The sequence below is a fragment of the Gallus gallus genome, chromosome 1 (assembly GCF_016699485.2).
Source record: "Gallus gallus isolate bGalGal1 chromosome 1, bGalGal1.mat.broiler.GRCg7b, whole genome shotgun sequence".
In the NCBI taxonomy this organism is placed as follows: domain Eukaryota; kingdom Metazoa; phylum Chordata; class Aves; order Galliformes; family Phasianidae; genus Gallus; species Gallus gallus.
Genome location: NC_052532.1, coordinates 194,850,856 through 194,878,542, shown reverse-complemented (window position 1 = coordinate 194,878,542; position 27,687 = coordinate 194,850,856). Strand labels below are relative to the sequence as shown.

General features: G+C 49.6%; 3 protein-coding genes across 6 annotated transcripts; 2 read left to right on the top strand and 1 right to left on the bottom strand.

Moving 5' to 3' along the window:
* The first annotated feature begins 227 nt into the window (after positions 1–227).
* On the top strand, positions 228–9,874 carry MRPL48 (mitochondrial ribosomal protein L48). Of its 2 annotated transcripts, none has more exons than XM_025150714.3 (8): positions 228–523; positions 2,676–2,728; positions 3,060–3,097; positions 4,008–4,093; positions 4,854–5,026; positions 6,462–6,564; positions 7,882–7,971; positions 9,410–9,660. In XM_025150714.3, exons 1-8 carry the CDS (start codon positions 485–487, stop codon positions 9,482–9,484), a joined length of 657 nt encoding a protein of 218 aa, XP_025006482.1. In that variant the 5' UTR covers positions 228–484; the 3' UTR covers positions 9,485–9,660.
* Positions 9,875–11,294: 1,420 nt separating this feature from the next.
* Positions 11,295–12,501, bottom strand: COA4 (cytochrome c oxidase assembly factor 4 homolog). 3 transcript variants are annotated; one of them, XM_015281006.4, is made up of 2 exons: positions 12,406–12,501; positions 11,295–11,757 (listed from the first exon to the last, which is right to left on the bottom strand). In XM_015281006.4, exon 2 carries the CDS (start codon positions 11,733–11,735, stop codon positions 11,475–11,477), a length of 261 nt encoding a protein of 86 aa, XP_015136492.1. In that variant the 5' UTR covers positions 11,736–11,757; positions 12,406–12,501; the 3' UTR covers positions 11,295–11,474. The 3 variants fall into 3 exon arrangements, with proteins under 3 accessions (XP_015136492.1, XP_040515726.1, XP_015136491.1); XM_040659792.2 differs by having other exon boundaries at positions 12,442–12,501; XM_015281005.4 differs by having other exon boundaries at positions 12,471–12,501.
* A 100-nt stretch (positions 12,502–12,601) lies between these two features.
* On the top strand, positions 12,602–27,561 carry PAAF1 (proteasomal ATPase associated factor 1). The gene is made up of 12 exons (NM_001030835.2): positions 12,602–12,690; positions 12,773–12,813; positions 14,353–14,456; positions 14,975–15,064; positions 19,361–19,459; positions 20,053–20,203; positions 22,296–22,490; positions 22,796–22,887; positions 24,056–24,171; positions 24,658–24,740; positions 25,115–25,197; positions 27,302–27,561. The coding sequence occupies exons 1-12, from the start codon at positions 12,644–12,646 to the stop codon at positions 27,377–27,379; spliced, it is 1,179 nt and encodes a 392-aa protein (NP_001026006.2). The 5' UTR covers positions 12,602–12,643; the 3' UTR covers positions 27,380–27,561.
* Positions 27,562–27,687: the final 126 nt, after the last annotated feature.

Below are 27,687 nucleotides of genomic sequence, written 5' to 3'. Positions count from 1 at the left end.
CTCCGCCAACCGCCCGCCGTCGCCACAGCCCCCACAGCGCCGCGCTAACATGGCCGCCGCAAGGCGGGAATCGCGCAGCCACGCTCAACATGGCGCCTCGCTGGTTTGATGGACGAAGCGGAGGACCAATCAGCTTGCGAAGAGGGTAGAGGAAGACCAATCAGCTGGCGAGAAGGGAGCCAGAAAACCAATCAGTTCGCGGTGGGCGGGCGGTGCCACGTCGCAGTGTCCCCGCTGTGGGGGCAAGGACGAGCGAGGGGCTGAGGTACCTCGGTCTCCAGGGATGGGGCATCCACAACGTCCTTGGGCAGCCTGTTCCAGTGCGTCACCACCCTCTGGGTGAAAAACCGAGGACTGTTTCAGTGGTGAGGCTGGTGACGAGTGGTGTCCCTCAGGGGTCCATCTTGGGACCAGTGCTCTTCGACATCATTTTCAGTGACACGGCAGGATTGAGCGTCCCCTCGGCAGCTGACACAACAAATGGATGGGACAGCATCCACAGGGACCTGGACACGCTCGAAAAGTGGGAGTGGGTCCAGAGGAGGGCATGGGGATGCTCAGAGGATGGAGCAGCTCTCTATGGAGATGGGCTGGCTGAGGGAGCTGGGGGTGTTCAGCCTGGAGAAGGGAAGGCTCTGGGGACCCACACTGGAGCCTTACAGTGCCTAAAGGGACCTGATATATAGGTGGGAGAGGGACTTTTCACACCATCTAATAGTGATAGGACAAAAGGGAATGGCTTCAAACTAAAAGAGAGACAATTTAGGTTAGATGTAAGCAGAAAATTGTTTACCCAGAGGGTGGTGAGGTACCGGCTCTGCTGCCCAGAGCTATGGGTACCCATCCCTGGGGGTGACAAGGCCATGGATGGGCCCTGGGCAGCCTGAGCTGGGGGGCATTGAGCCCACGGCAGGGGGTGGGGTTGGGATGGAATTAAACTCTCTTCCAACCCAGCCATGCTGTCATTCTACCGTACATTCCATGATCTGCTGCCAGCACAGAGGTGATGCTGACAGCTCAGCAGTTCCCTGGCCTCATCCTTGCTCACCCTTCGGCTACGATGCTGCCTTGTTTCCCCCATGCAGCTCCCCCTGCCCCTCCCCACCCCCAGCGCGGGGGTTATACCCCATTGCCCTCCCCAGGTTCCGTTGAGAGGCGGGGGCGGAACGCGAGGCGAGGGCGGAACGCGAGACGGGGGCTGCGGGGCGCGGCGGAGCGGTGTTGGGGGTGCACCGCCGGGGGAGCGCTGTGAGCGGCGGACGCGGCCCTGCGGCCCTGCGGAGCGATGAGCGCAGTGGTACCCGCGGGACTGGGGGAGAAGGGGGAGGGGTGGGAGAGGGAGAAGGGGACGCGGCTCTGGTAGGAGGGGGAGAACGGGGAAGGGAGGAGAACGGGGAATAGAGGCCTAGGCCTGGCCGTGGTACCATGCTGTGAAGGAGAGGAGTAGGCTTGAGTCGGTGCTGGGATGGGGACGGTCCCACCCGGCCCTGGTGCTGAGATGAGGACGCTCCCTTCTCCATTCTGGTGGTGGGAGTGGTCTGGAGGTGTAGGGCAATTGTGGCCCAGTTCTGATGGGTATGGAGACAGACCTGCTTCTGGTACCCTAAGTGGCCTCCCTTGCAGCCCGTGGATGGGGCTGAGACCCTCACCCCTCCCTGGGCACCCAGGGACGGTCCATTAACACCACAGCCACAGCAGCCCCCATCCTGTCACCACCTCCAGGGACCCTCCAGGTGCTTCCTGCCCTTTGTTTCTCTGGTTATGAGATGGGGAGATGTGTAATTAGCCCCCTCCTAATGTTGCAGCCTGCCAGGGTGGTGGTAATGGCAAAGCAGAGCTCCCTCTTTCTCTCCACCTGGGTGGTGGATAAATCATAGAATCACAGAATGGCCTGGGTTGCAAAGGACCACAATGCTCATCCAGTTCCAACCCCCTGCTCTGTGCAGGGTCGCCAACCAGCAGACCAGGCTGCCCAGAGCCACATCCAGCCTGGCCTTGAATGCCTGCAGGGATGGGGCATCCACAGCCTCCTTGGGCAACCTGTTCAGTGCGTCACCACCCTCTGGGGGAAAAAATTCCTCCTCATATCCAACCTAATCCTCCCCTGTCTCAGTTGAAAACCATTCCCCCTTGTCCTATCACCATCCACCCTCGTAAACAGCCGTTCCCCCTCCTGTTTATATGCTCCCTTCAAGTATTGGAAGGCCACAATGAGGTCTCCCCAGAGCCTTCTCTTCTCCAAGCTAAACAATCCCAGTTCCTTCAACCTTTCAGTGGTTGTTGAAATGGTGTTGTCACTGCCCTACATGGAACTGGGATGAGCACAAGGGTTGTCCACATGACTGTTATAACTCAGAGGCAGTAGGATGGTATGGGGGATGAGTGTGATCTGTACCTGTGGGGAGGAGAACCTCCCACTCCAACTTGTTCCGTCCTGCAGCAGAGTGAGGGGGTGCAGGAGAAGATGATTGTTGTCTCATCTTCATCCTTTTGTCACTTTCCTCTGTGTTCTGGCAGCTTTCTGGAGTGTAACAGTGTGGAGAGGCTGTGAACAGATCAGGAAGGTTTGGGGTACAATCGGAGGCTTTCGGGTGTTGTTTCTTTGGGTGTATTCTGGGAAATACTGGTAAAAACTCACTAAATGTTCACCTTGTGATTATGGTGCTGTGTTACAGGTGCTGTGCTTGAAAAAGGGAACATTGCTAAAGCAAGTGTTTGCTCTCAGCCGGTGAGTCATAGAAATCAACTCCATTAAATACAACACAGTGTAAGGTGTTAAGAATACTTGGTTGCCTCTACAGACTGTGTCAGAAAACATACAGCTTTTAAAAAGTAATTCTTGCTGAGGAAAGTATTGAAATTGAGGAGGGAAGGCTTGGAGCTGATGTGTGGGAGCTGAAAGGCTGAAGGGTGAGGACAGAGTCTCCTCGATAACGGAATCTCATCTGTGGCTGAGGGACATGAGGATGTGAGCCTTCATTCAGGTGGTTTGGCCACACGTGTAACATTTCCACAGCTGTGTGGAATTGGAGTTTTAACAATAATCTTCTTTCTTACAGAGCAGCAACACCCAGAGAAAGTTGTCTGTGTGCTGCAGGTAAGGCTTCTTGTTGACTGCATGCAAGCCAAAATGTTACCTACCCTAAATAAATATTTTACATTTGAGCATTCCCATTTCCTTTTGAATGTCTTTTTAGTGGCAGTTAGGCTGGGTAAGTAACCAGAGTCCATGCTGTTCTCCCTGTACCTTTTTTTCCTAATCTTTTCTCCTGTTTCCACGTTCCTGGTTGAGCAGATAGTTCTGTTCATGGCTTTCTGCTGACGCTATCCAGAGCCTATTGGCTATATTACTGTCCAGGAATTTACCTATGTCAGGGTGAGGTCCCACTTTAACATTTATTGAGCTGGTGGAGTCCTCTGTAGCAATTTAAAGTAGTGGCTTACATCCTTGGTGTTCAGTTTCTCTTTGCTGTTCTGAGCTTCATTTATTAAAGTGAAAGCTGTTGAGGGTTTCATTTTACTCCAGAGAGAGAAGTATAAATAAATCCGATGCCATTTTGATTCGGCTTCCTAGCACATGCATATTTGAACAGGGCTGAATTTAAAATGAAGTGAGGCTCAGATCCATCATAATAGCATCACTGCTGTCATGTGAGAGGAGACAGATGTAACGTTTCATTAATATCTTCACCATCCACTGCTCTTTTTTGTTGTTGTTTGTTTGGCTGAGAATTTACCTAGGAAATGAGTCACCTTTAATCTCTTTCTCCCTTCCTGTTGCTCACCACTAACCAGCTGGGTATTGTAGCATGCTGGATGGGATATGCAGGCAGCTCAATGGGGTAGAGACCTGCTGAAGCTTGGCCTGCCCTTGCTTTCCCCCAAACAACTAAGGACAAATTCATGTCCTCAGCACAGATTCTGAGCTCTCAAAGCACCAATAGCTGTTTGTTAAAAGAAAAAGTGTTTTCAACTGGTATACTTGGTTGCTTTGCTTACCTTTTCAGGTGATGCACTTGTGGATTTCCACAGACACTACAGATCCCGTCCTACACATGGCATTGGGAAGTATAAACATTTGCTCCCAAAGGAGGTAGGCACAAAGACCTCCTTACTGTGCTTGCTTTCAACTGACCCATCCATGTACAGTCTGACTCAAGCGTTGGTGTAATTAATTCTCTGGCTGATGAACCATGTTAAAAAAGTGAGCAGGTGATGGTTTACTGCTGCATCTCTCAGCAGAGAATGTTATGTCACATGAATTACAACACTGCATAAATATACATATATATTCTTGGTCCAGTACTTGGTCCAGTTCTTGTTTAATTTCAGTCGTTTGGGAGGGAGGAATCTCTTCTTAATGATGAATTTGACAAAGCACCTTCAAATGATTGCCGAATGCTGTGAGCAGGTCATATTTGCATTTAAACTTTCCACATTCTCTGGATCTGGGAGAGGAGACAATTTTTGCAAAAATGAAGAAACAATAACTCATCCAGACAGCTGCCTCGAAGGCAGGGGCTGGATTGAAAGCAGGTTGATTTCCACTCGTTGGTTTCTTCTGGAAGGAATTAATCATGGTATGCATGTATTTTCTGTGCCACTTCTGTAGTGCTGCCATCCAAGAACTGAGCTGCTCAACTTGAGAACATCTGCTAAGATAATGTCATCCCAGTTTCATAGGCAGGGAAAATGAGCACAGATGGGCTGTGATGTGTTCAACGTGGTTCAGCAAACCTTTGACAAACGAGAGTATGCTAACTCAACCTCTTGTGTTAAGCAACAGTTAATGTCTTGTATTTCCAGCTGCACTGGGGGAAAAAAAATGCTTTCTTTTCTTTCTTTTAATACAGGTTCCAAAGAGAAAAAGGGGTAGAGTACAGATGAAAGAGATAAATGTTGGGACTGAACATGAGTACGGAGATATTAACATCCAGATGACTTCCTATGATATGTGTCTCGTGGAGCACTTCGCTCAATATGTTCATAAACTCTGCAACCAGTTGTCCATTAGAGTGAATGAAAGGTATAAAGAACACAGCTCTGTGTGTTTGTCATCCGTTGCAATCATATTGCAGTAGGCTGTGTGAGGCTTGTCAGTAAGGATAGCTTGAAGTAAAGGGCATGATAAAATCTCTTGACAGATGGTCACTTAAAATCCCAGTCTTCCATCACCTGGAAGTTGTTCTCTTGGTGTTCTCTTTCAGCTTGTTTGTCTACAGTTCAGGATGCTTTATTTGTGTAAGGCTGAAATGGAATTGTTTGGGCTGTGACTGAACAGATCTCAAGGAAAAATAGCTGTTACCTTTTATTCCTTTGGGAAAAAAAAGCCCTGAAGGCTGTGGATGTTGAGTCCAGGAATGCAGGCCTAAGGGCTGCTGGTTTGAATGAGTCTGAGGATTGTGACAGAGCTTCAACAGTGCATCTGGAGAGCTAGAATCACTACATTGCTGTAAGGAAGTAAAAATACTTAGTGGTGCTTATCTGAAACAACTGTAAGTGTACTTCTCTAGTCACTGGTCCTAGCTTAAGGCTGGTAAAATGCATGAAAAGCCATTTTATTTATGTTCATGCACTTTGAACAATCAGCCATAGATCTGAAATCCTTTGTCCATAGATCATTTTCGTTCCTCTGTGATGTTTTTGCACCAAACAGTACTAAAAGCTGTGACACAACAGCAGCTGATAGGTGTCTGTTTCAAGAGGGATATCCAGAGACACTGAGCAGTGGTAGTGCTGTCAGCAGCAGTGTGCTTGAAAGCATTTGCAGAGCAGCCCCATAGCCTGGGGTTATTGAGGGCAGCTCCAGTGTAAAGCATGGCTGCCTTGCATAATGCTGCTGCCCTCTGAGTGTGGGCTGGATGCTCAGAGTTCCATGTACACAGAAAGATATGCCCTTTAGAGGCAGAATTGGTAAGGCAGTGTCAGTGGGGTGGGCAGCAGAATGCAGCCTGTTGCTATTGATATTTTGAATATCAGGTAGGGAAGCTGAGGTGTCTGCATTAAGGGTGAGAGGAGAGCAGGGTCTGATCCAGTCTGTACCCCTGTTAAATCACAGAGGTGAGAATAATTTCTTTTGAGTGATGTGTAGCAGCAGTGTTTTCAGTTCTGTTTCTAATGGGAATAGAAAGACTATTGCAAAATAAAAAAGAACTTTTGCTTTAAAGCTCTCCTTCAACTATACAGGACTTAAAAGTTCTCTTTTTGAGCTTGCATATGATTATATGTAGCTGAAAGTGGTTCTTGCTGCCTGCAGTGCTGCAAACTTCTCCCTTATCTCTTTCCAGTAAGGCGCCCAGCTTCTGCCAGTGCTTGATTTGCAAGATACATTGTTTGCATAATTAATTTCTCATGAAAAGTTAATCTCCTTTCACATTCCCTGCTGCTGGAAGTTGATTTGTTCCTGTAAAGTAGTGCCAATCTCTCCTCCCTGTCCTAAGCACTGATTGTGCTTCCTGCAGCTATGCGATGCCCACCAAAACCAACGAAGTGCTGTTCATGGAAGAGCGAGGCTCCAAAATGCAGGTGGATGCAGTCCTCACCACCCACCAGAGGGTTGTCCAGGTATGAGCTGCTGGTTGCTGATAGTGCTGCAGATCTTGTGCAGCATCTCATATCTCAAAACCTTTAACAAGAGGAGTTAAGTCCCGTGAACAACTGAAAGGTGTAATTTGTGCCTAACTCAAAGCACAAAGAAGTCTAAATAGATATCTTGCTAAGGGTTACTCATGAAGTAAAGAAGGTAGAGAAGTGGTTCTTGGATCCTCTTAAATGAGGGGTGGCCAGCAGGGAGAGGGAGGTGATTGTCCCCCTCTATTCATCTCTTGTGAGGCCCCATCTGCAGTATTGCATTCAGGCCTGGGGCCCCCAGTACAGGAAGGATGTGGAGCTCTTGGAGCGGGTCCAGAGGAGCGCTGCTAAGATGATCAGAGGGCTGCAGCAGTTCTCCTATGAGGAAAGGTTGAGGGAACTGGGCTTGTTCAGCCTGGAGAAGGCTGCAGGGAGACCACATTGTGGCCTTCCAGGACTTGAAGGGAGCATATAAACAGGAGGGGGAACGGCTGTTTATGAGGGTGGATAGTGATAGGACAAGGGGGAATGGTTTTAAACTGAGACAGGGGAGGATTAGGTTGGATATGAGGAGGAATTTTTTCCCCCAGAGGGTGGTGACGCACTGAACAGGTTGCCCAAGGAGGCTGTGGATGCCCCATCCCTGCAGGCATTCAAGGCCAGGCTGGATGTGGCTCTGGGCAGCCTGGGCTGCTGGTTGGCGACCCTGCAATAGCAGGGGGTTGGAACTGGATGAGCACTGTGCTCCTTTTCTACCCATTCCATTCTATCATTCTGTGATTCTATTTCAGCCAGACGATCTATTACCTATTTTCTGCAGAATACAAAGGGTAGAAATGTCATGTTTGAGGACGAACAATTGAACAAACTCAATGAAATGTGGAAATGCTCTTATTATCAGCCAGTTTCAAAATTGTAGAGTTAGTTAAGTAGGTTTTCCTCCTAAGTGACACTTCACTACTGCATACATATAGCATGTTCCTGAGCTGCATGCTGAGTCTCTGCTGAATTACTCTAAACCTTGACACAGACTTTTTTTTGCTAGAGAGATTTGGTGCAAGGTTAACACCAGAGCTTGCAAGTTTGCCATGACAGCTTTTTTGTAGAGTCTTACCTAAATGAAAGAGAGCCACACCAAGAACTTTGGGCTTTGCTATACACGAGGTGTGCATACGAAGCTGAGTGCTTCTCTAATGAGGGAGCTGAGTGCCCTGGGCTCATACTGAAATGGATTCTCTCTGTGCCATTAGTAAAACAAGTCTGTTTTGCATTTGTTGTTCTGCTCCTGCAGCGCTTTCTTTCTTCTTTCAGATCAGCAGATTGAGCTCAACATTTGCTCCAATACTCTTGGAAATTATTCAGAGTAATCAGCCTGAAGGGGTCCATCTGTTAATGAAAGAGGTATGCTTAATTTTACCTGTGTCTTTGCATTTAGAAGGCAGGTATGATGCATGATGTGATTTTGCTTAGAAACTAACACAGGGACCTGGTCCTGAGGCTGCCAGTGTCTGCTCTAGAGCTATGGACACCCAGGATCTCCCAGAACCAGGCCCTCACTTGGTCTATCAAACACCATTCCTTTTAATACTTGATGGGAATTTTATTTCCCACTTATCCTTTTATAATTAGTGCCACATAGGGTATCTTCCCAGCCAGGCCCATAGATCTGTAGAAGATGGCAAGTTGCTTTCCTTTGCTCATGTGGATTCCCTGTGACTCAAAGGGAATACTCTTCTTTAACAGTGCCTTATAACCTCTTACCTGGGAGTCACCAGGAATTTCATGGAGTTGGTAGCAAAGCCGGGACTAGAAAACCAAATGCTGTGCTCTGTTCTGATGGGATTTGCTCTGCGAAGGGTTCTGCTTGTTTCTGCAGAAGCCACTAACAGTTTTCTCAGCACTGAGGACTTCAAGACAGAATTATAGTCCCTAACCAGGACTCTTACTGCACCAGGCATAAGGAGATACTTAAACTAGTGTTGCTTTACGTTCAGACTAAACAGTTTCAGGAAACCTCTTTAATTCAGGGACTAAAACATTTTACAGCTGGAAAGGGAAGGCACTACAATAAATTCAAATGGAAAAACCATTTTCTTACATGGCTTTTGTAGAACATTTACTTATCTCCAGCTCTGCAAAAACAGAAGGAATATAGGAGGAGGTCTCTTGAGTCCAGTAATCTCCTTTGCTTTGGTCACAGTCTTAGGACTGCCATCTCTTTCTTTTTTAATATATTTTGGCTGATAGCTTTGTCTCTGGAGGGAGAACTGTGACATTGTGCCATTTGCAAAGTCATTGCAGTCTGATGCAGGGAGCCCAGGGGAAAGACCCGAGCTGGCTTTGTAAGACTGGCAACACAGAGAGAGATTAAAGCTTTGGGATGCCCTGACAAAGCTCCAGAGGAGGTGGCAGGTCTCTGTGAGGATGTAGATGCAGTGGTGATAGGCAGTGGCAGAACTGGAGCTGTCCAACGTCTTGAGCACAGTGCCAATGCTCTTTCAAAAAGTAATTTCTCACTCGAATACTTTGGTTTGATAGCTGCATTTTTCACACGTTCTATGGCTTGCCCCTAGTTTTCTGTTTCCCGTGCCATTTCTGTATCATAAATACTCATCTCCAAACTGCAACTGGTAGCTCCCTCAGAACTGCAGCAGTAAGGAGGAGCCTCCAAGGCTGAATTGAGGCCACGAAGGAGTCCCACTACCTTGGTTCAGTTGACATTTCAGTCTTCCTCTTTTCACTTTTTATTGATGCTTTTTAGGAGAGGGTTTGTATTTCTCTTGATTTGGAGAGTACTCAAGGTGATTTTTTGATGTGCTGTTTCTTTTCCTCTCTGCAGCACACAGAAACTGACTTCAAGAGCCGACTGAAGTCCCGACCAGAACTTGAAGAGCTGCTGGCCCAGGTGAGCTGAGTTGTTGGAGAGCACTGTCCATTTCAGAGCCATCCCTGGGAGCATGAGGCCGATCTTCCTCAGCTGCTCAAGCCTCCAGAAAGTTGACTTTGTGAGCTCTGTACTGACAGGGACAAATTTCCATCATCTTGAAGCATCTCATCTTAATAAGGACAAATACATATGTTTGTATCTGACTTGTTTGTACTGTGAATGAAAGGGGTCCATGGTGAAATTTGGTTCCACTTTTCTCAGTTCTCCTTTTTTTGGCACGTTTTGCTTTTGGTTTGTGAACATTGCTGTTTCAGCCTACAGAAATGTCTAAGTTAATAACGATAGCCTGAATTGCTCCCTTAGACAAAACTGCTCAGATCTAGAATTGGAAGCTTAGAAATATAGAATCTCAAAATCTGCAACTGGTTCTTTTGTCAGTCTGAGCAAAGGTGACAGCCAGCAGGGATTCTGCTGCAACAAGAAGCCCTTCTCCTCCCAGGACAAACACAAAACTCTCCCAAACACTTCCCCATCATTGCAACCCAAAGTCTCCCAGATGCTACTGCTGTGGAAGGGACTGTCGTGCTCTTTTCTGCAGCTGAAGGCTGGAACATCGTGTTCTTCCACAGCTGCATAGATCAGAGCTCTGCCAACTTGAATGGAGCCTCAGAACACTGGGAAGTTGGGGATGAGCATCCCTGAGCAGCTGAACAATTGCTGCTTAACAAAAAAAAAACTCAGCAGAGGGAGGAAGGTTGGAGCCATCTGTCAGGCAGCGTATGCAAAATTACTCCTTGATTTCAGATTTGCCTTTCACACCGTAAAAGACACGTTTCTGCCTGGATCCCTCAAGCCAGGCCATTTGGAAAGGGAGAAATCACTGTGCCTTGAAAGCATGAAGTGCAGTTTGGGGAATTTCCCAGAATGGTGCACTAAGGCAGGGAGAGAAAGTAAAACCTGAAAGTGTGGCGAGCTGTCAGCAGTTCAGGAAGCAGAGACAAAAGCTGTTTGCAGAGCTACAGCCCGACAGCTCTGTGCCAGCACAGGAATACTGATCATCCCTGCTAGCACTGAGCTCCAGACTGCCTGTCTGCTCCTTCCCCCAGCCCTGGCTCCATACATAGCAGTGCTGAGATGTAGGATCAGAGTTTGGCTGCTCCTGCAAAGCGCAGAAGGGAGCTGCTGCTTGTGGGTATCCACATGGACGTGGGGTGGAAGAGGTTACAGCACCCAAACTTCTGCTCTGCTCCTTGTATTTCTGAATGCCTAAGGCTGGGAGGTTGGAACTGGGGGATCCTTGAGGCCCTTCCAACCCAAACCATTCTGTGATTCTAAAGCTGCTTTAATTTAGGCTGAGACCACCTGACCATGCCATCCTTTGGCTAAGTATACTCTAATCAAATTTCAGCCCTATTTTGGATGCTTAGAGGAGATCAGGAAAAGATGGATTTTTTTGGTGCGTTTCATCAGGAAATGAGCCATTTCCCTGCTGTACCTGGGGTCTATAGAAGACCTACAGAAATCTCAGGTTTCCCTTCTAAACCAACAGGAGACGATTTGAGTCCGTTTTTACAGCTTATTTGCCACGAGGTTAAGTGGGGCTGCACCTCACCTCCCTTCTTCCTCCACCCCAAATACTCCTGGGCCTTCTCAGAAGGGAGCAGCTCACCCTCCAGAGGCTGAAAGCTTTGGGAAAGGCAGAGTGGAAATCCCGGTGCGAATGCCCCAATTTGGGATGCCTTGGGCTGCTGTCTCATTGATTAAACCTTTATTGTATGGTACTGCCACGGTGCAGCAGTCCTCTCTGTGCTTTGCAGAATGACATGAATTCTTCAGCTGGGAGGACAAATGCCATCAGATTTAATTTCCTGGCTTAAAATTCAGATGACTGAACCAAGATAACAACCCGCTTTAAAAAAATAATAGGAAAAATCATAGGAAATGCGTCCCATAGCACAGCCCACATCTCTGGGGGACTGATAGAGGTGTCCCCATGGGGGGTTCAGTCCTGGGGGCCTCAGTCTCCATTGGGGGAGCAGTGGGGTGGGTTGGGGTGCAGCTCCTCAGGGTGTGGGCGCTGCTGCTGGGCCATACACTGCCGGAAGGCCTGGACCTGAGCCTGGCAGCGCCGCCAGTCCCGCTGCTCCGCCATGCACTCCTGCAGTGCCCAGTGCTGTTCTGCACAGCCCGTCCGTGACACCATGGCCTCCACCGGGTCCTCCTCCTCCTCTTCCTCCTGCGATTTAGGACGGCTCCAGGCATGTCCAGGCTTTGCCATAGCTCCGGTTCCTGGAGTGGGGCTGAGGGGTGATGTCTCCCATGAGTGTCCTGATTGGGAGCACCTTCTTTTTGGGTGGTACAGAACCACCACCTTTCTTTCCCCCCAGCCTATGGGTACACCCCATCCAATCCCCACGGCACCCAGCACCTCCCATACCTCGATGGGTACCCAGAAACTCCCATACAACCCTAAGAGCACCCAGTGCACCCAGAACCTCCCCATATCTCTCTGAGTGCTCAGCAGCCCCGTGTAACACCGTGCTCAGCACTACCCGCCTGTGGAACCCAGCACCTTCTATACCTCTATGGGCACCCAGTACCCCCCTGCACCCCCTATAGCACCCAGAACTACCCATGCACCCGCCAAGGGTGCCCAGCAATCCCCATACACCCTACAGAGCACCCAGTACCCCCCTTAAATTCCAGTATCCCCGCATGTGCCTTCAAGGACACTCACAACCTCCCGTACCCCTATGAATACTCAGCATCCCCATATGCCTCCCAGCGCACCCCACACGCCCATGGGTGCTCAGCAGTCCCCAACATCACCCAGTACCCCCTATACAACCCCCCAGAACACCCAACACCCCCCAAGTACCCCTCCCAGACACCCACCACATCCCAAACCCCTATGAGTGCCCCCATACAACCCCCAGAGGGCTCATCACCTCCTGTGCGCCCCCAGAACCTCCCTCCTCCAATACCCCCTGTAGGTGTTCAGCTCCCTCCATACCTCTGCAACTCAGCGCGTCCCCTTTAAGTCTGACTTCCGCGTAGATACTTCCGGGGCGGGGCTAAGTCCCGAGGCGCTCACTCATTGGAGGGCGCCTGGGATTTCCGCTTCCGCCCCGCGGGGGGACTGATGGGAAGGAGGAAGGCGGAAGTGGAAGGAGGTGCAGTATCGAGATGGCGGCGACGCTGCGGATCCAGAGCGACTGGAGTCAGGCGCTGAGGTGGGAGCTGCCCCTCGGTCCCTTTCCAGCCCCGATCTCCTTCTCCCGGCCCCGCGGTCACCGCCGGTCTTTCTCTCTGCAGGAGGGATGAGGGCGAGGCGTGGCTGAGCTGCCGCAGCCCGGGTGAGCGCTGAGGGCGACCTGTGGTGGGCCTGGGTGGGGGTGGTGCTGCCTGGGGAGGGGAGGGAGTGGTGGGAGCTGAAGGGTGAAGTGGAGGCCTGGGGCTGGGGAAGGCACTCTAGGGAGAAATGAGGGGATTGTGGGGGTCGAGGCGGCTGGGATCTGTGAGAAGCTGTGGGGTTGGGGTGGGGAGTTGATTGTGGTTGTGGGGGGGGCATGGGGGTGTGGAAGGTTTTGGGGGTATTGGGAAGAGTGGAGGGAGTTCTGGGAGGGGGGTGTGAGTTACGGGAGAGATTAGGATGGATTGGGGGAAATCTGGGGGTTAGAAGGGGAGTAAGTGAGGAGAGTTCTTGGGGGGGCATTCTAGGTTAGGAGTAGGGTGAAGGTGGTTGGGGGTTTTTGGGAGGGAGAGGTGAAGATGGTTGGGGATAGGCTGTGAGTTTTGGGAGTGAGAAATGAGTCTATGGGTTAAGAAGAGGGAATGAGAGAGGTTTGGTTTGGGGAGATGGGGTTAGGAGGGTGTGAGGATGACTTCGTGAGGCCTTTGGGTTAGGAAGAGGTGAGTAAAGGTGGTTTGGTGGGACTTCGGAGGGGGTGAGAATGGTTTGAGGTGATGAGGGCTGTTTTGGGAGTAGTCTGGGGATAAGGATGGGGTGAGGATGGTTTGGGTAGTGGGAGTAGTCTGTGGATTAGGAAGAGGGGGTGAGAATAATTTGGTGGGGGCCAGTTTAGGAGACTTGTTTGGATTCAGAGAGGTTGGAAATGGTTTTTGGAGGGTGCCTGTGGGTTAGGAGAGGAGTGAAGATAGTTTTGGGCGGACACTGTGGGTTAGGAGAGGGTGAGGATGCTCTGGGGGAGGTCTGTGTGTTAGGAGGGAGTAGGGGTGGTTTTGCAGGAATCACTATAGGTTAGGTGAGGATTGAAGGCTTGTGGGAGGATGCTGTGGGCTAAGTGGAGGAGTGAGAATGGCTTGGGGGGCACCCTATAGGTTAGGAGGGTTTGAGGGATGCCTATGGTTTGCGTGGGTGGTGAAGATGATATGAGGGGAGACTGTGAGTTAGGATGAGGGGAGCGATGACAGTTTGGGGGAGCTCCATGAGTTAGGAGGAGAGGGTGAGGGCAGTTTAGAGGAGTCATAGAATCATAATAAAATGATAGAATGGCCTGGGTTGAAAAGGACCACAATGATCATCTAGTTTCAACCCCCTGCTGTGTGCAGGGTCGCCAACCACCAGTCCAGGCTGCCCAGAGCCACATCCAGCCTGGCCTTGAATGCCTTCAGGGATGGGGCATCCACAGCCTCCTTGGGCAACCTGTTCCAGTGTGTTAGGAGCTGGTGAGGATGGTTGTTTTGGGGGTAGGGGACAGAGTCCTGTGGGTTAGGAAGAGGGAATGAGAATGATTTGCTGGGGGGTGGCTAGGAGGTTATGAGGATGGTTTGGGGGCGCCTGCGGGTTAAGAAGGGGGTTGAAGGTGGTTTTAGGGATTGAACCCTGTGGGTTAAATGTGAGGAAGATGATCTGATGGCTGCTGTCTCTGCAGGGAAGCCCACACTGTATGGCAGCCTGACCCGCCGTGGGCTCAGCACCGAGGGTGTCCCTGACATCGCTGCCTCCGAGGGCTTTGTGGTCGGCGAAGTCACCAAGGTGACAGGGCTGGGGGAAATGTGGGGTTAGTAACTGCTTTCCACACACGAAGGGGCCATAGCCTTAAGGCAACTGAAATAGTAGCTATCACCTGGTATCCCTCTGTGCAGTGCCCAGGTGTCTCTGGAGGCTGTAAAGACCTGTGGTCGGTCTCTTCTCCCAGGTGACAGTGGTAGGATGAGAGGTAATGGCCTCAAGTTGCACCAGGAGTGGGTCAGGTTGAAAAGCAGGAAAAATGTCTGCTTTGAAAGTGTTGTAATGCACCAGCAGAGGCTGCCCAGGGATGTGGTGGAGTCACCACCCCTGGAAGTGTTCCAGAGCCTTGGGGATGTGGCACTAAGAGACGTGGGGGTGGGCTGGGGTTGGGCTTGGGGATCTTGGAGTTCTTTTCAAAGGTTGAAATTGATGTGGTAGTATTTCTCTGCTTCTCTCATCACCAGTGACTGTAAGTTGTTTGTGCCTCAGGTGTTTACAGGTGTTTCAGAAGGACTAACAGCACTTCTATTTTTCTCCCCTAGAAAAGCATTCTCATTTCTTGTCCTCATGAGAATGTGTCCACCAAATTCTTGGCACCATACACAACTTTTTCCAGAATTCATCAGAAAAGTGTAAGTAACTTTGCAAAGTAAGACAGAAATGGGAGCGACTGCATGCTTTCATGATGCATCTGACTGCTGTGTGCCTGGTTAGGTGATGGCTGTGTATAAACTGCTTAGTAAACCTCATCAGACCTTATAAATAACAGAAACAATCCTGGTTAAGCTTCACACACACACAAAAAAGTCCAAGATTCTATAGGTGCCTGCGTGTATCTCTAAAACTACTCTGTTTTATTTCATGGCTATTTGTGCTGCTGTAGTCCTGGAGGTTTCTGAAGTTGAAATTGCCTTGTAACAGTTGTAAGAAACTGGATGCTTAACTGGGACTGGGTAATATTTGGGTCTGACTTTGTTTTCTCTTTTGATAATAAATAAATAAAAAGATCCAAGTGATTTCCACCCAGGAGAATCCTGATTTCCCTGTATTTCTTAGGTTATTTCATATGATTTTTTTTTTCATATTAAAGTTTTGGGGTGAGTACTGGAGTATATTTATTGTTTCCTGCAAGGGGGTGTAATAGAGGAGTAGCTATAGAGCAGTCTGAGGGTGACAGCTAAAAGAACCACAGGGATTTGAGAGGAGTTGGGCTGGGATTTATGATGGTGCTCTGGGAACTCTGGCTGGCTTCCCAGGACAGAGCAGGGCTGAATGCTCAGGGCTGAGCTGTGGATGCCACAATTTGGTGTTATGGAGCTGCAGCTATTAAGTGAGTTTGGAGAAGGCATTGCTGCTGGTAGGTACACTTTGTTTTGTTTTTCTTTAACTTGTTGATCACAAAGAACTTGAATTTCCCAGTGCCACAGAGACCAGATATGGCCCTTCTTGGAACATTTCCTCTTCTAGTTAAGTCACTTTGGTTTTAACCATTTTCATACAAGTGTTCTAATCTGCTCATATTCTATTCCATGGTGGATTCCACTGTGAAGTTGTAAGATAGATGAATTAATATGCCTAAGAAAAACAGCCCACAAGACAAAAGAGGCTCCGTGCACTGAGCTCTTCACCTTTGATTAAATCTCCCCCTGCTTTGCAGTGCCCGTTTGCTGTCATTTAATGAAGCTGTCTGTGCTGCTTGCCATAAGACAGCTGCATTGAGCTTCCATTTGCAGGGTGAATGGAGCAGCCAGGAATTGAATGTTGCATGCATTCATCTTAATCTGCTTGGGAATTCAGAGACTAAAGAAGCTCAACTTATACTTTAAAATATATATTTATGAGCTTGCCACTTACTTTAAATAAGACCTGCTTGTTTTATTGAGCAATCCTCTTTCTTGCACCTGTGCAATCTGGGGGTGCAACAAGCACAGCTCCTCCCTGATACAGAGCAGCCAACTGGGACCTGAAATTTCCACTGTGGAGGAAGGCAAACCTTGGCTTTGCTGGGCAGTGGGCTGTGCATTTGCTGAATGCTTAACCCCAGTAGGGAAATGATCCAAGAAATGATGGAGCGTGCAGCCTGCACACAGCCAGCTGCCCTAATGGGAGCCCCTGATGGCTTCCAGTGATGGAGTACACCTGACTCGTGATTTATTGAGTAAATTGTTGTGATAAACTCAGCAGAAAGCGCTGAAAAGTGAAGTCTGTGTTAATGAAGCTCAACAGCAATATAAATCAAGATGCGTTTTGACACAGAGACGATTCCACAGCTCTGCAGCTGTTTTAAGAGGCAGTGGGGCTGTGCTGAGCCCAGGCTTGGCACAGAGGCAGCTCCTGAGGCAGAGGTGAATCACTTCTCTGAGCTCTATGCTACTGAAGAGTCCCCAGCTGCCTTTTTGTGTGATAAATGCGGTCAACATTCACAGCATAGCAAAATGGAAATGCAGGCAGAAGTGTTGAGTCTGCTTTCAGAGGGGTGTGATGGGTTGCAGCTGTGCTGCAGAGCTCCTCTGGCAGCAGCTGAACCGATACCCATTAACATGTAGATGAGTTTAAAGCTTGGCTCCTGTTGCCCTGCTTACCTGCTGCTGCTTGTTCTGAGTGCTCATGCTTGCCTTTGCCTGTTTCTGTATCCCTCCTGAGCATTTGTGGGTGTCATCCATCAGTGAGGCTTTTTGTTCCTGTGTAGTGTCCTTCACAGGCTGCTTTCTGCTTAATAGAGAGCAAATTGCCACGGATTGGCTTGTTCAATTAAACGTCACCCGGGTTAACCATATGTAAGTAAATGTATTTAATGACTTTTTCTTTTTAATAGCTCAGGCACTCCTGCTTCTACATCTTCTAACTCCTCTTTTAATTCCCAAACTGGCTATATTTAAAGCGGAGGCACAAACTCTGGGTGATGCATGTGCACTTTAAGCGCCATAAGAACTGCAGTCTGTGTTCCTCAGTGTGACTTCTCACAGTGCATTGGTGTTTTTCATGTCTGTAGGTGGCTTTTGCCACTGCAGAGCTTTCTTGTAATCCACGGAGTGCAAATATAACCACTTGGAAGGTTTTAAAGATAATGCAGAGTGAATCCAACAGCCTCCAAATCTTGCAAGAGAAGGCAGTGTTCTTCTACCCAGCCATTATAGCTTTACTACTTCGTGCAGGGTGTGATGCTGGCGTTAACCCTTGCTCTAACAAAACCCAGGTGTTTTTTCTGCCATTTATTGCTGCAATCTGTATTGGAAACCTCTACCTCACAGTGTGCTCCTGTAGCTCGGAAAGCAAATGGTATCCTGGGCTCCATCAGCAGAGTGGTGGCCAGCAGGGACAGGGAGGGGATTGTCCCTCTGCACTATGCCATCATGAGGACCCATCTACAGTACTGCGTCCAGGTGTGGGGCCCCCAATACAACAAAGACAGGGAGCTGTTGGAGAGGGTCCAGAGGAGGGCCACAAAGGTGCTCAGAGGGCTGCAGCACCTCCCCTACAAAGACAGGCTGAGGGAGCTGGGCTTGTTGAGCCTGGAGAAGAGAAGGCTGCGGGGTGACCTCAGTGCAGCCTTCCAGGACCTGAAGGGAGCCTACAAACAGGAGGGGAGGCAACTCTTTGAGAGGAGAGATAAGAGCAGGACAAGGGGAAATGGTTTGAAGCTGAAGGAGGGCAGATTGAGGTTGGATGTGAGGGGGAAGTTGTTGACAGAGAGAGTGGGGAGGTGCTGGAACAGCTGCCCAGAGAGGCTGTGGATGCCCCGTCCATCCGTGGAGGTGTTGAAGGCCAGGTTGGATGGGGCCCTGGGCAGCCTGGGCTGGTATTGAGTGTGGAGGTTGGTGGCCCTGTGTGTGGTGGGGGGTTGGAGCTTTGTGATCCTTGAGGTCCCTTCCAACCCGGGCCATTCTATGATCTCAGGTGTGGGATAGCTGTTGTCTTGCATCACTTCATCCACAACTGCAACACATCTGCCTTTCTCAGTGGCAGCAGTAATGCCTTGCATTGTGGGAATGGTGACCCTTTTACAGTAGTGTGAGTTTAACATCTGTTCTCTTCAAAGGTACTCAGGTGTGCTGGTGTTAATGCAGAGCATGCAGTTGTTTGTACCGTGCTGTGACAGAGACCATCCAAGGAAGCAGCCTGCTTGCATCAAATCAGATTTAGTTCAGTGCCTCAGGAAACTTTGGCTTCATAAATGTCATAACCAGTGTCTGCAGGCTGGGCAGTCAGTGCATGCAGTTATCTGGGGCTGTGCAGAGCAGCTTGGCTCTCTGCTTAACTGCATATAGGAGTTGCTAGGAAAATCCAGGTTCCTGCTTCATCTGGAGTGAGCCTAAAATCCAACTACTTTCCATGCAGCCCTCTGACTCAGCATTGCTTTTCTTTCCTGCTCTGCAGAGGAACAGGCAGAGAATAACAATTTTTCTGCCTGGTTGGCGGCAATTAGAAGAAATCTGGGGTGCTTTGTGCCAGTTTCTGTTTCCCCTGCTCATCTCACCATAGAGCGGCCTGGGTTGAGAAGGACCACAATGCTCATCCAGTTCCAACCCCCTGCTATGTGCAGGGTCACCAACCAGCAGCCCAGGCTGCCCAGAGCCACATCCAGCCTGGCCTTGAATGCCTGCAGGGATGGGGCATCCACAGCCTCCTTGAGCAACCAGCTCATCTCATCGTGTAAAGGCATAGTTAATAGCTCAAAATGTACTGAGAGTTTGAGGAGACAAAGCCAGTGAGCGTAAGGATGGTAAATGTTATCAAGCTGAAATCTTTAGCTAAATGCAGGGGCACTTCCCGATGCTTTAAAGAATTAAGCAATCTATCTTTGTGAGATAATTGTGCTGGGTGATGTACTTAGCACATCTCCTGTGGGGTTATACGTTCTTGAGCAGGAATTGCTATGTAAAGGATAACCTAAAGCTAACTTCTTGTGTGGTTTGTCCCTCCTGCAGATTACCTGTCTGGATATTTCCAGTGGTGGAGGGCTCGGTGTGTCTACCAGCACAGATGGGACCATGAAGATCTGGCAGGCTGCAAATGGAGAAATAAGAGTAAGAGCAGCAGCTTTGTTTGGTGTTGTGTTGTCTGTGACGTTGCAAAGTCATTCAACCACAACCTGGGTCAGGCTGTCTGCATGCTGTGAGCAGGCAAAGGTCTGGCTCTTGATTGAAAAGCTAATGGAAATCTGTACATCTCAGAGGTTTTCTGTTGTGTCTGTTGAAAAGCACAACTGCTCTGAAAAGAAAGAGTGCTCATCAGTGTGATGAGAGCTCGAAGATGAGGAGTTACAGCTGGAGTGCTGGAGGTAACTTACAGCTCTTAGCCTGCGTGGTACAGGCACTGCTTTATTCTGTGATAGAGAAAAGGAGAAGAAGAAACTGCCCGTGACATTTAATCTGTTATTAGAAACAAATGTAATTCCTTTGCTATGCAGTGAGCTATTCACATAGCAGAGCAGGGCTCGGTGTACCTTTTTGCCTGCCTAGAATTCAGATAAATCTGTTCGAGGAGGGCAGACCTGGAGGATCTGAGCTTATTCCTCTGCCCACGTGGTAACACCCATCTATCCAGTGTCATAGCTGAAAAACTGCTTGGCATGAGGGTGATGATGATGGAACTAGCATGTAGTTCTTTGTTTTTCCAGAGACTATTGGAAGGCCATGTGTATGATGTGAATTGTTGCAGGTTTTTCCCATCGGGCCTTGTGGTTCTGAGTGGGGGAATGGATGCCCAGCTAAAGATCTGGTCAGCAGAAGATGCCAGCTGCGTAGTAACGTTTAAAGGTCACAAAGGAGGTACAGAGTACTTAGCCTTTAAAATGCTTAACCTGCTGTGTGTGTAATTGCATTGCACCCAAGGGCTGAAGTTCAGTCCCCAGCCTGCTGCACTTTGTGCTGTGCGTTTGTGTTAGATCTCAGAAGCTTTTCAGCCTCCCAGAATGTGAATAGAAAGATCAGTGGTTGCTGTGTTAAACAGCTGGAACTTTCTCTTGCTCAGCTGAGGGAGGACACGATCCCTCAGCCTGTTGTGTGTGCCAGAGGTGGAGCTCTGACCTGCATTGGTAGCCTTGCTGCTTGCAAGGGAGTGCCTCCTGCTCATTCCCAGCTCATCATTCTCACCTTCAGTTGCTCCAGAGCATCTTCCTTTTTTTTTTTCCTTTGCCTAGAAAAGCATGCAGCAGCTTTAAGAGATGTGCAGAAGGTGGACAGGCAGTTGCTGCCTTCAGGATGCCATTCTCACTTTCAGCATCATGCACAGCAAGAGCAGCTGCAAGGATGCTTCAATGATTATTTCTTTATAGAGGCTGGAATAAGCCTGTTCATTCTCAGATGTTCAGCTCTGCCCCTATTGATGATTTTGCTGCTGAAAATGACAATAAATTCCTTGCACAGATGATTCCTGGTACACCTTCTGTGATGATTTGAGGGCTATTTGCTGTGGTTGCTACAAACTCTTCCAACTGATTCTGTTTTAGTCCCAGTGGACTGCAAGGCATGGACGGTGAGCCACCCAGAAAGGCTCCTGAGAGCAAGCTTTTGGGCAGAAATATCTCCCATCCTTGGAGATCAGCAAGGTCAGGCTGGACCAGGCTCTGAGCACGTGATGGAGGTGTAGGTGTCCCTGTTCACTGCAGGGATTTGGACCAGATGGCCTTCAGAGATCCCTACCGACTCAAGTGATTCTATGGACAGAGCCTCTGCTTGACATAATCTCTGAGAAGATTTGGTTTCCAGGACCATTCATTCAAAAGCAGTCTGAATTTATACACGATACTTAAACAAGTTCCTCTTTTACTCCTATTTACCAATTTAAACACTTGGGTGAGCATGAGCAAGTCCAAGTGAGCTGCAGATGCAGCATAGGATGCCCAAAACGTTGCTCAAATTCCCACCTTCCTGAGCAAACAGCACAGCTCTGCACAGGCTCCTGTTCTCCCCACCTCACAAGCTGCTTTACTGAGGAGGGTAAGCCATGCAGCCACCTGCTGAAAGCCTGATTAACTTTGTTTTGCACTGAACATGCCATTGTTTTCATGTGATCTAACTGCATGGCTTTAAAACACTTTGACACAAATGTCCTAAGCACAGCGTGGCAGGCAGTGTGATGGCATTGGGTCACAAGAGCTCTGTTTGGCTCCTGATGGTTCCAAGGTTCACCTTCAGAACTCCAGCCCAAACTGCTTGGCTTCCACTGATTCAGGCTTCCCCTGTCATTTCAGCTTGTGATGTTCAATGACTGCTTCTGTAGGGAAAGTATTAATTGAGTCTTCTAACCATCTGACTGTTCCCTTCCAGAAAAACACTGTGTCATGGGTTTTTTTTTTCAAATCTAGACTCAAAATGGAGTGTCTGGGGGGCATTAGCATTTGCTAAGACTGCTCTTTTGATGTTATTGCAGCTGGGTAATAGAGATACTGCTTGCCCTGTGCAGCTTTTGGGATCATCCAGAGCTGGAGTTGGCAGTGCTGTAAGAGTACTGGGCTAGATTGCTTCCTGCCAAGGTTAGAGGTTAACTTTGGAGGTAGAAACTTGGCAGGAGCTGCAGTATCAGCTCAGCCTGAGATGCAGGAGGTCATTGCCCAGTTCTGTTCCAAGTGTCAGCTCACAAGGGGGGAAAAGGGGGCATAATTTAGGGGGGTTTGACCAGATGATTTCTAGAAATGCCTTCCAACCTCAACCATTCTGTGATTAGTAGTATACCACCCTTGTGCAGCATGATGACTCCCGTGCTGATCTACTGGGAGCTGCTGCCTTTCACATAGACTTCCCTGGAGTCATTGCCTTGGGGCTTGTAGGTGGGTGTGTGGTTGCCTTGAGAAATGTATGCTCTTCTCAGCCGTTGCCTTCTGTGCTGTCTCTGAATGCAGGCATGTTTGCTTTGATGCAGGTATTTTGGATACTGCCATTGTGGATCGGGGAAGAAATGTCCTTTCCTGCTCTAGGGATGGCACTGCACGCCTCTGGGACTGTGGCAAATCCTCCTGTCTGGCTGTCATTGCTGACTGTGGCTCTCCCATCAACGGCATCGCTGTGGGCACTGCTGATGACTCAGTGAACCTGGGCACGCCTGAAAAAGCTCCCAGTAAGGAACATTTTTAAAGGATAACCTTTATTTCCCCTTAATTCTGTCAGCTGGTGCCGCAGCTGTAATTCAGAGAGCGTGGCATGCTGCTGTATGCCCTCACCAGGTCACCAGAATACAGCCCTGTGGAGGAATTCAGCCTTATCTTCCAGCTTGGGTGATTAAGAATGCAGTCTTGTTGGCTACTGGCCTGCTTTGCATAAGAGGGATGTTGCTGTGGGTTCAGCACTTGTGATCCCAACTGTCAGGCTTCAGGACGTTGTCTCCCTGTGCTGCTGGAGTTAAAACCTTTGTCTTCCTCTCAGGTGAACGTGAGATTGGGACAGAAGGGAAAATCCTGCTGCTGGCTCGAGAGGACAAGAAGCTGCAAGGAGTTGGGCTGCAGAGCAGGCAGCCGGTAAGGAGGCTGAGACTATCAGTAGTGCTTGAAAATACCCCTCTGCAGGAGGGGATGGGAACCAGCACCGTGCACACGCACTGGTTTTGTGCTCCAAGTCCTGTGGCACTCTCCTGAGAGAGCTATCTCGCAGGAGATAGATAGATATCTCTCAGGATAAAGCTATTTCTCAGGAGATAGATACCTGCTATCTATCCAGTTCTCTGGGGAGCAATGCCTTTGGGCTGGGGTCCCAAGTTGCAGTGTTCTCCCCCGTATTTATTCACTGAAAGAGAGACTAAAGCCCAGTACAATAAAGGGATCCTTTCTCACCTTTTTTTCTGGCTAGGTTTATATGTTGGGGGTTGAGGAGTAAGAATTGCTCGTGCGTTCCACCCAGGTATGTGGCAAATGAAACAGCCAGTAGATGTCATTGAGAATGCAGGAACTGAGGCTGTATCTGCTGAGCTGCTGCTGCCTTCCCAGCAGTCATTCCCTGCTTGGGCTGCACAGCCACGCAGCTGAGGTGTAAAACTGCTCTTTGTTTTGAATAGCATGTAAAGGGATCTGAGGTGTTCACCAGCCCATCTCCCTCCAGCAAAGGGAAGGGAGAGTTGGTAGATCTGAGGTCCTGAAGATCCTACAGAACTGTCCTGGGCTGTAGGACACGAGCTTCTGGCATAGCAGATTTAATTTCTTGTGGAGAGTGAAAATTGAGTGGAGCAGATGCTCACCAAGGCTGGTGAGTGGGGTGGCAAAGGCTTGGCTGGTAGTAGCTTGCAGCCCTGCACTGAGGACTGTGGCTCTGTGAGAAGGGAGCAGTCTTCATAAACCTGCTTTGCAGATCTGGTCTTGCTGCTCCATGGGTGTCTGAAGACAGGTTTGAGCTCAGTGTTGGTCTGCCTGTCGTGGTGTGATGGATCCTTTCTCCAGAGGAGACCCAGGGGCACTCACTGATTGCAGTAGCTGTGCTATTTGGCAAGGCTGATTCGAGGGCACTGTTTCCCCACACATCTTGGAGCAGAGTTGAGAGGGTTATTAACCTACCTCTGGACTTGCAAGTTTGTGCCATGACTCACAGAAACAACCTTACTGACTTCCTGAGTAAATTGCTTCCTATTCCTGGCTGTCCTGTGGCTGCTTTGGCACATCTGTGAGATCTGACACGTGCTGTTTTTTATATTCCCAGGTGTTCCTCTTTGATGGATCTGATGCATTCAATTGCTGCACATTCCTCTCAAGTACCTATTTCCTAGCAGGGACTCAGGATGGGAACATCTATCAGCTGGATGTGAGAAACACCAAGTGAGTGCATGCCTAGGGCTGCAAGTACTAAATGGCAATTGTGGTTAGTTGTTTTCCTCTGAGGAAGAGTCAGATCAAAGGTGCTGGCAGACAGTGCCTCTTCTGAAGGTGGATACAGCCCAGGCAATGGCACTGTGAGCTTTGGAGCCCCTTGCAGCCTTTTCTTTCTCTTGGGGAGCATTCAGGAGGATGCTTGGGTTGCTCTGAGGTGGCTTTTAGTTGGTGTGAAGGGCAAGGTCTAAGCAAGGAGCATCCAGATGGCTGGGTGAGGACAGAGGAGCCTGGCGTGGAAAAATCTGAGGAGTCTTCCATGCAGGATAAGCTCCAAACTTGTGGCTGTTTCGGTAGGGATAATCCCAGTGTCTTAATGTTCTCCTCATGTATCTTTTAATCACTACTTCACGTTCTTCTTTCAGCACTCAGACACTGGGATGGGTTTTGATTTGTCCATAATGCTTTTCTTCTTCCTGTTCCTTTTTTTTCCAGTGCTCCCATCCAAATCATTCACAGATCAGGAGCACCAGTGCTTTCTCTGCTCCCGTACAGAGATGGATTCATTGCCAGCCAAGGTAACTCAATTGCTGTCATAGAATTGAAACGAGCAGTTTTGTGCTCTTTACGCCCTCTCTTATACACAAGCATTGGATATCCAAGCCACTACAAGAGGGCTTGACAAAGTGTCCATTGCAAAAAGGTGATGTAGTGGAACCTCCTGTTACGTAGTTCCATTTTGCTTTGTGATATTTTCCTTGCAGATCAGGGCCTGCAAGGAGCTCCTCAATCATTAGAGCCTTTTCCCATCTCACTGATGCCCTCACAGCACGTCTCCCTTTTCTTGAGCATTTCTGCTAGGCCCATAGTGCTGTTTATAGAAAGAATGTGGCCTGTTTTTACTCATCACCCAATATTCCTTCCTTCCTTGGTGTTCCTTCTGCTTGCATAGGTGATGGAACGTGCTTTATCATTCAACAAGACCTTGATTATGTCATCGACCTCACAGAGGCAGACTGTGACCCTGTGTACAAGGTAAGGAATATGGTGTGTTGACTGAAGTAGAGTGCTTGGGGAAAGGTGATGCCAAGCAGCAGGCAGCTGCATTTATCTCAGGAATTGGCTGCCCGAGGTTTTCTACCTGAATAATCTTAATGTTTGGCATAAGCAAATGCTGTCAGCATCTCTCGTGGTAGTACTATCTCCAGTACATGGTAGTATTATCTCCAGTTTGCAGGAGTAGAACTGAAGCAGAGAAGTAATTTAGCTGTGAAGTAGATCTGACAGAATGCTTTATTCCCGTAAGGAAGCTGGGATTGAGCTGTGCTTGGGAGTTTATTGGGGTCAAAGCAACAGTTGGCAGCACAGTGCTGCCTGTCTTCAGCTCCTATGTGATGTGAGACCACAAAGTACTTCAGCTGTTCTATGTCCACACAGATGAGGGACAGTGAGCTGTGTTCCCTGGGCTCTGAACCACAAAGTACTGATGAAAATCAGTTTAGTTTTAAGTGGTTCCCCCTCCACAGTCCTTTCCTGAGCTGATAAATGAAAGTTTAGCATGCAGTATCATTCTGAGCCTGAAATTTGACCTGCGAAATTCTGGGAATCATAAAATCATTAAGGTTGGAATAGACCTCTGAGGTTACCAACCCCAGCCCACCATGCCCACTGCCCACATCTCAGTGTCACATCCCCGTGGCTCTGGAACACCCCCAGGGATGGTGACTCCTCCGCTCCCTGGGAGCTGTGCCACTGCATCACCACTCTCTGGAGAATAAATTTTTCCTAATACCCAACTGACCCCTCCTCTGGTGCAATGTGAGGCCTTGACCTCTTGTCCTATCAAATTCAGCAGTACCCAAACCCATTTTCCCCTTCATATGGTTGCAGAATGATAGAGAATGGCCTGGGTTGAAAAGGACCACAATGCTCATTTAATTCCAACCCCCTGCTATGTGCAGGGTCGCCAACCAGCAGCCCAGGCTGCCCAGAGCCACATCCAGCCTGGCCTTGAATGCCTGCAGGGATGGGGCATCCACAGCCTCCTTGGGCAACCTGTTCAGTGCGTCACCACCCTCTGGGTGAGAAACTTCCTCCTCATATCCAACCTAAACCTCCCCTGTCTCAGTTTAAAACCATTCCCCCTTGTCCTATCACTATCCACCCTCGTAAGCAGCCGTTCCCCCTCCTGTTTATACGCTCCCTTCAAGTACTGGAAGTCCACAATGAGGTCTCCCCGCAGCCTTCTCTTCTCCAAGCTAAACAATCCCAGTTCCCTCAACCTTTCCTCATAGGAGAGGTGCTCCAGCCCTCTGATCATCTTAGCGGCGCTCCTCTGGACTCCCTCCAAGAGCTCCACGTCCTTCCTGTACTGGGAGCCCCAGTACTCCAGAGGGGGCCTCACAAGAGCTGAGTAGAGGGGCACAATCACCTCCCTCTCCCTGCTGCCCACCCCTGTTTTCCTGCAGCCCAGCACACAGTTGGCCTTCCAGGCTGCAGGCGTGCACTGCTGGCTCACATCCATCTTCTCGTCCCCCAGGACCCCCAAGTCCTTCTCCACAGGGCTGCTCTCAGGGAGATCTTCCCCCAGTCTGTACAAACCCCTGGGATTGCCCCAACCCAATGCAGCACCCTGCGCTTGGCCTTAATGAACCTCATTGCCTTCTCATGGGCCCGCTTTGTGTGAGTTGGTGGCAGCTCTTCCTGCCTCAGGCCACGCTCACCTGCTGTTCCCCTATAGAACAGATCTGAAAGGACTCCCAGCTCTGGAAGTGGCCGAGCCGGGTGTCAGGGCTGCTCTGAGGACAGAGGAGCGTGTGTTCCACAGACTGCACATAAACCCACAGGAAGGGACACATCATCATCTCCTGATATATGGATTTCCTTCAGTGAGCTGCTGGGTAGCAGAGGGACAGGGGAGCGTTTCTCCCAGGTGGCACCGAGGGATGGAAAAAGTCAATTTTCAGGGAGAAAACAGCACTCGGCACGTCTGCCTCCTGCGTGCAGATCACCTTGCAGCGGGGGCGGAGCTGTTGGCTTTCTCTGCTCTCACCCACCCCTACGGCACGAGGGGCGCTGTGCCCCCGCCCTGCTTTGTTGGCTTATTGCCTTTTGCCCCCCCTCCCCCCCTATTTTTCAGGTGGCTCCGTGGGAGAAGCAGATCTACACGTGCTGCAGGGACGGGGTGGTGCGGCGGTACCAGCTGGGCGACCTGTAGGGGCGGGGGGTGCGCCGATATGGCCGTGTGTGCCATGGGGGGCTGTGGGGAAGGCCGGGGGCTGCTTCCCCTCCCCCACCCCGCCTCTGCTGTGCGTGAGCTGTTCGGGTTTGCCCGTTGCAGCCGGTTTTTTATCTGTCGTGGGGGGTGACTGTGGGCTGAAATAAAGCAGCTTTCATAGAGCGCGTGTGGAGGAAAAGCCGTCATTAATCTTAAGAAGGCGGCGGGGAGTCGCGTCGGGGCCGGGAAATGGCGGCGGCGCTGAAGGAACTACGACTCCCGTCGTGCCCTGCGCCGCCGGAACCGGA

What these genes read in the sequence shown, in the direction of transcription:
- MRPL48 (XM_025150714.3), top strand. Translation starts at nt 485, where the DNA reads ATGGGACAGCATCCACAGGGACCTGGACACGCTCGAAAA. An exon ending in AAGTTGTCTGTGTGCTGCAG is followed by an intron (nt 3,098 to 4,007) that starts GTAAGGCTTCTT and finishes TTACCTTTTCAG; the next exon opens with GTGATGCACTTGTGGATTTC. An exon ending in CCCACCAGAGGGTTGTCCAG is followed by an intron (nt 6,565 to 7,881) that starts GTATGAGCTGCT and finishes TTCTTCTTTCAG; the next exon opens with ATCAGCAGATTGAGCTCAAC.
- COA4 (XM_015281006.4), bottom strand. Translation starts at nt 11,735, where the DNA reads ATGGCAAAGCCTGGACATGCCTGGAGCCGTCCTAAATCGCAGGAGGAA.
- PAAF1 (NM_001030835.2), top strand. Translation starts at nt 12,644, where the DNA reads ATGGCGGCGACGCTGCGGATCCAGAGCGACTGGAGTCAGGCGCTGAG. An exon ending in GCTGAGCTGCCGCAGCCCGG is followed by an intron (nt 12,814 to 14,352) that starts GTGAGCGCTGAG and finishes CTGTCTCTGCAG; the next exon opens with GGAAGCCCACACTGTATGGC. An exon ending in CCAGAATTCATCAGAAAAGT is followed by an intron (nt 15,065 to 19,360) that starts GTAAGTAACTTT and finishes TCCCTCCTGCAG; the next exon opens with ATTACCTGTCTGGATATTTC.